This window comes from Diadema antillarum, unplaced genomic scaffold (assembly GCF_040938485.1).
Source record: "Diadema antillarum isolate AM-2024a unplaced genomic scaffold, OU_Dant_1.0 seq00000041_RagTag, whole genome shotgun sequence".
In the NCBI taxonomy this organism is placed as follows: domain Eukaryota; kingdom Metazoa; phylum Echinodermata; class Echinoidea; order Diadematoida; family Diadematidae; genus Diadema; species Diadema antillarum.
In genome coordinates, this window is record NW_027271153.1 from 925,382 (window position 1) to 934,805 (window position 9,424).

At 39.4% G+C, this 9,424-nt stretch overlaps 1 protein-coding gene across 1 annotated transcript; it reads right to left on the reverse strand.

Moving 5' to 3' along the window:
* Positions 1-1,157: 1,157 nt before the first annotated feature.
* LOC139725447 (uncharacterized) lies at positions 1,158-9,159 on the reverse strand. The gene is made up of 8 exons (XM_071636522.1): positions 9,100-9,159; positions 8,552-8,651; positions 6,767-6,938; positions 6,060-6,239; positions 4,985-5,223; positions 3,956-4,174; positions 3,089-3,291; positions 1,158-1,313 (listed from the first exon to the last, which is right to left on the reverse strand). Exons 1-8 carry the CDS (start codon positions 9,157-9,159, stop codon positions 1,158-1,160), a joined length of 1,329 nt encoding a protein of 442 aa, XP_071492623.1.
* Between the last annotated feature and the right edge of the window lie 265 nt (positions 9,160-9,424).

Here is a 9,424-nt window from a genome sequence, read left to right on the forward strand (position 1 = left end):
CCGATTCAGTTTGAAAGATTTGTGTGGTGAGTGTATATGTGTGTGTGTGTGTGTGTGTGTGTATCCTGTGAAATGCACATGTCATCAGTGAAAAGCCGCACACTTCATTTGCATATGACTATCTTTCAACCCACTCTATCATGCATGGCGAAAAACAAAAACAATTACACTTTGTGACTAGACCGGTTGAAAACTGATTCAAAGTTTAAACGAAAGTTTAAACACAAGATGTTCCCGACACCGTGGCGATTAGAAAGCATTCCCGAGGCACAATCACAACAGGTACAGGTAGTGCATGTTAACTTGGGTACCAAGTGTTTGCATACATTATTTGAAAACATGTAAATTTAATAGTTCGTTATGTTCTTCAGGGTAAGATTTATGAATAGGAAGACTGAACAGTAACTGGTCCCCTATATTTGTTTCTTCACATCGGTATCTTAATGCATCTGCCACAAGATCGTTGCTTTTTCGGTTAAATATAAGAGTTTCATTATGATTTCATTCGAATAATAATGTCAACGAGAGGAATCGCCAAGTAAACACCTGTTCAAAGTGACGCACAAATGACAGACAGCAACTGATGCAGTCTATATATACATATATACAATATCATTATTTTGAATACTGGTGTATTTGAGAATAGTTCCAGAATCTCATTCTTCCACATTTCTATGTTAAGTGAGTACCAGTTTGCTTGTTTAACTTATCTTTTCCTATATATGGTTGACAACTCTATATACACTGATATACCAGCTTATTATATAATTTCACATTTTTAACAGAAAATTTAGCTGACAAGGAGTACGTAAATACAGATACATGAATTTCTAGCAAATACACGGATATGATAATCACATCACAAGAGAGAGGGGGAGGGTATAGTGAGGGATAGGGAGAGATTATCGTTGCATAGCGACTGCTCGATTGTATTAAAGCTGATGTATTGCTTTTCCAGAAATACGAATGTTAAATGGTGAAGGAAGCCTTGTACAGCAGTGCTCTGTGCCACATCCCTTATAAACATTGCAGCATCCCGCGCCAATGCATTAACACACGGGATTGGAAGGAAATCCCTTGGCTTTTTTACGCATTCATTTTATCCCACCATTCAGTTATAATGAGGACTGTCGGAACAAAATGACGATGGGCGTGACTTAGAGATGAGCTCCAGTGGAGTTGACGTAACAAGGAACGGTGAACTGTGAGGCCCCCGTTGCCATGGAGTAGATAACGGAAAAAGTCGATGCCGCGCCCCCGACTACGCCTATCAGACTGATTTCAATCAGGATAACCTTGTGATGTAGGCTGAGCTTTCTGAATGAATGAAGAGTGATAGGAGAACGTACGCTTTACTTTCGGTTGCATTTCATATAATTATGGAGGAGGGGAGGAGTTCATATCAGCTCTAGATATCGAAGTCTTAATTCTGTTCCAAGCTCACCCATTCGTTATATTCTATATACTACGCCTTTAAAATTGTTGTCATTTTATTTTGATATGTTCTTCTAAGTTTTCCATTACATTACATGTTATCTGACCATATATCTATGTATGTATGTATGTATCTATCTATCTACATGTATATATATCATATATATATATATATATATATATATATATATACATGGCCGGCGGAACCGGGGGGCAGGGGGGCTTGGGCCCCCACTTTTTGTGCACCGTACAAAGAAATACATAAGGTGTCATCACTTTTTCAACCCCCACTTTTTCAACCCGGAAGTACAAAGAAATACATAAGGTGTCATCGCTTTTGCCCCCCCCCACTTTTTTTAACCCGGCGTGGGAGCGCTGTGGCATAGTGGATAAGACTCTTGACTTCCGATCGGAGGACCCGAGTTCGAGTCCCGCTCAGCGCTTACGTAATTGGACAAGATGATTTTTACCCACTATGTCCCTCTCCACCCAGGTGTATAAATGGGTACCTGGCAGCGCTAGGGTAATAATAATGACAGGGCCCTCTGGTAGAGCAGTGGCAACACTGAAGAGGCTACCCTGGATAAATAAGACATTATTATTTATTATTTTTTATTATTAAGTATGTAAGTGGCACTAAAAGAAATAGATAGAGATCTTGAAGTGTGAGCGTGGTAAGGTTATGTTTTTCCGCTAAAGACCTTTTTTTTTTTTTTTTTTTTTTGCTTGTCAGCTGAAGAAACCCGGAAGTGGAAAGGGAGAGATGAGACGAGGAGATTTTCTTTTTTTGCTTGTTAACTCATGAAACCCTGAAGTGCCCCCCCCCCCCCCCCCGCTTTGAAAACGCTCCACCGCTCTGATGTTATGGGTAGTGCCTATATAAAGACAAAGTGTTAAAAACACGTGATTTTAGCAGACTGAGCATGTATTATCTCATTTTGATTTATCGTCTAACGACAAAATCAAATGCACAAGATCTAGAGGATTCTCATCAGCTACTGATGTTAAGGAAACATGCTTCAAATTACAGTATAAAGACATTACCCAAAGTCACTCCTCCCCAAATGCCAAAAGAACTGCAATGATTTATTTGTGCCCATTGCAACACAACGAGAAATTTGACACAGAAGACACAATATGAATGATGTCATTCGCTCTGAAACTCTCATAAAAACATGCTCTTACAGACCTGGGGTCCGTTTTACGAAAGTCTTATGAGAGACCTTTCGCTCATAAGACACGAATTAAAATAAATTTGATTTTATTTCTCTTTGAAAGTCTGTCATAGCTACATTATAAGCGACTTTGGCCATTCTGAGATTTATGTAAAGATTCTAATGTGATGACTTCGTAAAACCGACCCCTGATGAGTAATGAAACATTGTGACGGGTTCGAACGGTGTGTGCGTGAAGCAAAGTGTGACAATGTGCCGTGTATTCATGGTCATCTAAACCATTCAAAGAAATAGGGGGATTCAGGAAGCATAAAAACACTGATTACGAGGGGTAAATCTTGGACGTATAGTCCGAGCCGCAATTTTACTGTGAACCACAGTCTAACACTAAACAGGTGTGTGCAGGTGGAAACTGGATGGAATCTTGAATGTCTGCAAAAGATGGAATCTGAACCGACTCGTGTTATGACCCTAACGACTTGCCTTTTCTTCCACACCCCGGTTGAATCTTCCATGGAGTTCAGTCGGAGGTAGAATAGAGGAGGGAAGACGGCTGCCTGCAAGGTGACTGTTGAGCCTCCTACTAGTGAGAGGATCGTGCCGAAATGTGGGATGGTTTCTCCAGTGAAGAGCACCAGTCCCAGAACAAGAGTTCTAAGCACCACTCTCTTCCAGTTGAACTCTGGGAGTCAAGATGATCAAAATTATTTTTTTTTTCAGGGAATCATTGGTACAACTTTGGAAATAGTCAGTGCGTAGATGAAAGCTGAAAACAATCTTGATGATACTTGCATTACAGAAGTTGACAAAATAATGAAAGACTGTTGATTGCGTAATGCAACGATGGTGATTGTCCCTATCGTTATGTGCGTACGTGTGTGTGCGTGCGTGTGTGTATGTATCTGTCTGTCTGTGTGTATGTGTCTGCATTGTATTATATGAAAACGTTCGAATTTCACGCAGTGGTCATCAGTGCATGGTATGGTTTTTCACGCAGTAAACACCGAAGCACTCTGGAAATTCGATATCAAAATTCTACATTGCTTATATTACTATCATTAGTTTCACTTATAGAAACTCATTTCTCTGTGGACGACCCAACAGCATAGAAATGATATTTTTCAATGTTCTGACGTAAATAATTGTTCTAATTCATTTGAAGTATAGTTAAATGAATCTTTGAATGAATGAGAAGCCATGGGATGTTTGGCCTAATATGCCTGATACCCTGAACAATGACAGCAATTTAATTTCACCGTGAGCTAAGCTTATCCTGTACGTCACTGTACGAAGAAGATGAGAAGCCCGAAAGCTCTAGACAGGTAATACTATCTCAGTTAACTCACTAAGCGGGATGCAGAACGCCTCCTCAATCTCCTGAAAGACGGGGTTGATGCAGATTACGAAGCTGAGAACGAGGTGCATCATGATCATGACCGTGACGATGGTGTGGATGGCTCCCTTCGAGATGACGTGGAGAATGTTGTCAGTGTCGAGCTCGATGAATGTATCACCGAAGACGAAATAACCGGCAGCCGCGACAGGAAAGTATATCAGGAACGTGGCTGGGAAATGTGGGAATTATATCAAAATTAATGACAGTGCTTGCCAATGCCATGTCTACTCCGTGACATCTTTAAACGTAGATTTCTATTGTGATGCATTTTGAATTGTATGTCGTTTTCATGGCATTAATCTTTTCATCACTGTCGTTCAAGCTTTCTTTATTTTAGTTCATCCAAACAAAAAAAAATGAACAAATCTTGCTGTGCATTTCATGAAATCGAAATCCATCTGAATAGTCAAAACAAAATTTTTGAGGCTTTGAAGTACGCGTGTCACTCGATTTTTATATCAAATGTGACACCGAGGTAACGGACATTTACTTTAAAATACTCAATACATTTTCAGTAGTTTCCACCGCAATTTTGCATAATGAGGACAAGTCCATGGAAACAATACCACATCATGTGTACATTAGACTTATTAACCGTCACACTGTCCCGAAATTGAGCAAAGATGGACACATGATAAAGGAAATGTTTCAAATTCGGCTCTGATCGTACAAACACTGGGTCATTCGTAAGGGCATATTCAGCCATCGTATGACCGCCGCTGGAGTTTACCAGGCAGCAACCCCGTTTAGCCACTGAGTTTCCTTTTTGTGTCCTTCGAGCAAACGTCTTGATAAAGATTTACATCTTCTCCGTGTGTGGTTCGGGTGTTATTATGTGAATTCTGTATTCATCGTACTTGATTTGGCTGTTGAATGGCATTTGACCATGTTTGGGACGAACTTCGCACGCAATTGAAAATTCTATTTTCGTATTGTCATCTTGTGTCAATTTCGGGACAGCATGTAATGCCACCCTTACTGCAATAGCCAATGCAGATGCTGAGGTAGAATCGTCGTGGTTCTCTCATGTCGTGTTGGATCGTCGGGAAAGCTCCATGACCGCCAAACGCGAACACGATGGTCCCGAAAGCTGTGAAGAAGCTGATGACCGTTGGTGACGTGTGGTTTGGCGGCTCGGCGGGGATTTGAATGACAGATTGAACGAAGAGCAGCAGAGCCGCTAACCCTGTCGACATGGAGGCTCCGGTAGCGACTACCCTGAAGAAGAGGTGAAACATTGCAATGACGTCACAATGGCGCAATTACAACAAACCGGTCTATCAATATCAAGGGAAATAACAAGGAATGATGAAACGGTAAGTGCCACTAAATTAAATGCTTACTATGAAACCTTCAGTAACACCAAGGAGTAGAAAAAAGCATTACAAACCTCTCTTGTAATGTTCTTTTTTAAGCATTTCAATGTCTTGTTGATCAATAACTCGTTTACTGGAAAAAAGAGTGTGTTTACTGGTGCGTATGGTTTGTCGGCATGTGTAAAATTGTTTTGAACATTTCAATAAATTATTCATCATTTTTCATTTTCATGTGATGGAAATTATATTTTAGGTTTGCAAATGAATCACAAAACTGCCGAACGAATCGCGTTGAGAACATCATACAAACTCTTTAACTCGACACACGTGACATCATAGTGCTCGACAGAACCCACAACATCTTCCAACATTTCACAGGAAGGTCGTCGTAAGAAAAGAAGTAGTGTCAAGAGCGTCGGTCACTCTACATTCATTCATTCAATCATTCATTCATTCATTCATTCATTCATTCATTCATTCATTCATTCATCATGTTCATTTATAGAACACAAGAAGATTCATTCATCGAACACAAGAACAACACAGAACATACAAGCAGTGATCATTCTCCCTTCGGTGGGAATTCCTATTCATTATATTCGTAAAGAAACTTAGCAAACCGTCCACGACTGAATACAGGAACAGCTTATAGGGCTCACTTTATAGTCCGTCACATTCATCAGATTCGTCGGCAGGTAATTGGAACTGAGTCTGGTATCACTGCGCGAATACTCTTACCAGAAATCCTTGGGCGTTCCCAGCCAGCAGAGCGGGATCAGACAGGCAGCAATGATGGGTGGCCACTGGCAGAAGTTGAGGGATTTTCCGACGAGGTTGTGCATGTTGTCCGCAGCCAGCAGCAGAAAGACCACGCTGGCTCCAAACATGGTGAAAATCACGCAGAATCGAACCGAGTAGCTGCGTGGAAACAAAAGAGAAATGATATAGGGTGAGAAAAGAAATATTGTGTGAAGTATGTGCGTTTATGTGCGTGCGTGTGTGTGTAGGGCCTACATAATAAATCAGGGAATCGTTTCATGCACTTGAGCACGATGCTGGAGAATTTTGAGTACGGCACAATTCAGATCATATAGGAATATATCTAGGTCAGTGTCAACCCGAAAAGTTTTATCCTAATATATTGCCTGCAGAATCAGACGAGATACTGGACTGGAAATATTGTCTGTCAATGTTTGATTTTGTTTCAAGATTGTAATTGATGTATGCCGATGGTGCAGCAAAATGAGGCGTGTTATTAGTGGATGACAGTAACGTATTTTCCCCATGGCAACACCCACAGCACGTGAAGTGCTTCTATATTATTTGCTGATATGAAACGTGCATATACTGCATCAATATTCACCACGCCTCCTGGTGTTATCTTATGAAGAGAAGGAAGATATAAAATACTAGTACCGATTTGTTTTTATGTATTGATCACTTACCGTCCAACTTTCCCGAAAGCTTCTGATCCAATCGCAGGGTACGGGTACCGGGTGTGTCCCCCGTACTTCTCCGGGAATCTCTCCTTGACGATGGTCCAGCAGCGGCCTAAGATGATGCCAGTGTAACCCAACATACAGGCTGCCACAGCAATGAGGAATAACCCTATCCACCCTATTGGACACAAAAGGAGAGAGAAAGAGATAGATAGGTAGATAGATAGATAGACAGATGTAGAAAGATATATAGATGTAGATAGAGAGATAGATAGAGAAATATAGATAGATTATATGGACAGATAGGTAGATAACATAGATAGATAAATACATATAGATAAATAGATAGATAGGTAGATAACATAGATAGATAGATATAGATAGATAGATAGATAGATAGATAGATAGATAGATAGATATAGAAAGATAGATAGATGGATAGAGAGATAGATAGAGAATTATAGATAGATTATATGGATAGATAGGTAGATAAGATAGATAGATATAGAAAGATAGATAGATGGATAGAGAGATAGATAGAGAATTATAGATAGATTATATGGATAGATAGGTAGATAAGACAGATAGATAAATGATATAGATAGATAGATAGATCGATAAATAGATAGAAAAGATTAAAGAGAGGGGGAGAGAAAGAAAGAGATGAGAGGTGAAAGAGAGGGACAGAGTGGGAAAGGAGAGGAATACGAGTTATTGTCATACAGACAAGAGAAACAGACGGAGAGAAGAGGATGGGAAGGAGAGAATGGACAATGCGAAATGAGTAGTTTTCAGTATTTTTCCCTATATAGTTTCCTGGCTACATCTCCGAAACAATGATATACCATTAATGTCGATGAGAGACTAAAGAACGATAAATCTTTGCACACGCATTATGAAAACAGGAAAATCCAGATATCCATTCCAATCTTTAAAACGTCATGCTCATTTTAACGTAGTTAGGCTATTTCATCTGTTCCTTCTCTTTCACAATGTACTCTTTTTTTTGGTCATATTTTTGTGCACAGAAAATAGAGCCATATGAAAAAGCAAATGAAAACAAATTACCACATTACTAGTAATCGATGTATCTAAATTCAGTTTGTAAACATTCGTGTCCATAAACGATATGTAGCAGACATCTGTATCCATAGACAACACATTTCAGACATAACAGACAATTTCTGGTGTAAAATTAGAATTGGAAGCCAGTGTATCAAGGGAATGTATAAAATGCACCAGATCTTTAAAGTGTAGTTCATGAAAGATTCCCCGAGGTAATATTCAAGATAAGGTTCTCTACCTTGAAATTTAGTTGAACCATTAACACTTAAAGGGATGGTACAGTATTGGTGGTGATGAGGACTGAGCTTGTAACTTTTTGCAGGATACAGAGAAACCACTTACGAAATGTTACAGAGCATACCACTTTAAGAGGAATTCAAAGTTTCTTCGATGAAAATTTGTTTTAAAATGGCTGAGATATTTTTAGAAAAGTAAAGCAAAGAGATCCTATATTAGTATCGCATGTTTTTGATACCTCAGCCATTTCAAAATCAATTTCTATCAAATGAACGCTAAATTCCTCTTGAAATTACATGCTATTTCACATTTTATATGGGGTTTCTCATTATCTCGTCAAAAAGTTAGAAACCTGAAGCCAGGTCTGAACCAAAGCTATATACCATCCCTTTAAGAGAATGATAAGAAAAGAGACATAATATTGTGAACGAATGTTATCATCGGTATAGGGGGATGATAATTGGTGGTCATCTTGTCTACAGTCAATACCTGTGTCCACCACGGCCCGAGGAAGAGCCAGGACACCCGTTCCGGCCACCTCACCAACCAGAAAGAGGCCCGTGGTTAAAACACCTAACCCTTTGGCCGCCTTTGGGAGAAAAAAAGACAATACTAATCAAAACAGGAGGGTAATACACGATATTGACCACGACAATCTAGAAGGGCAACAATGATACTGATTATCATTATTATTATCATCATTATCATTATAATGTTAATAATGATAACACTGTAATGGTATTATTATCACACGATTGTAGCTCTGACTCATGCAGCATTATCGTAACGCTACAAAATCGCCCTATGTGTTTGTCTAATCTTTCTTGTTGTGGTAAGCGGTAAATGGGGTCAAAAGTGATGGAAATAATGACAGAAACTTATAATCAAACAGCATTTTTACATCACACTGGGCTAGATGATGCATCAATCTTTATTCCTCTTAAAGATATGGCATCGTCCACTCATGTTCACTCCTTCAATGATCGTGTATCTTTGTCTGCGTGAACCCCATGCATTGTACAATCAATCAAACTCACCGCGGCCATCTGGACGTTTAAGTTGCCATCGTCGACCAGAGCGAGTTCATCTGCCTCCATACTGGATGAGAGGATCCTAAGGCAAACAAAATAAATAAACAAGCAAACAAACAAACAAACAAACAAACAAGAAACTAGAGTATAATTCGATTTCAGAGAGCTGGGCAATATTATGTGGTGTTCAGGCGCTTTGAATATCTACATACGTTAAGTTATCTTATACAGATTTATGAATAAGTTTTATAAATGACTTACCTTCCGTTCGGCTATAGGCTCCTTGTCTGTAATGATTTCCAGTCAGTCAGGAAAATGACTCCGTTCTCAA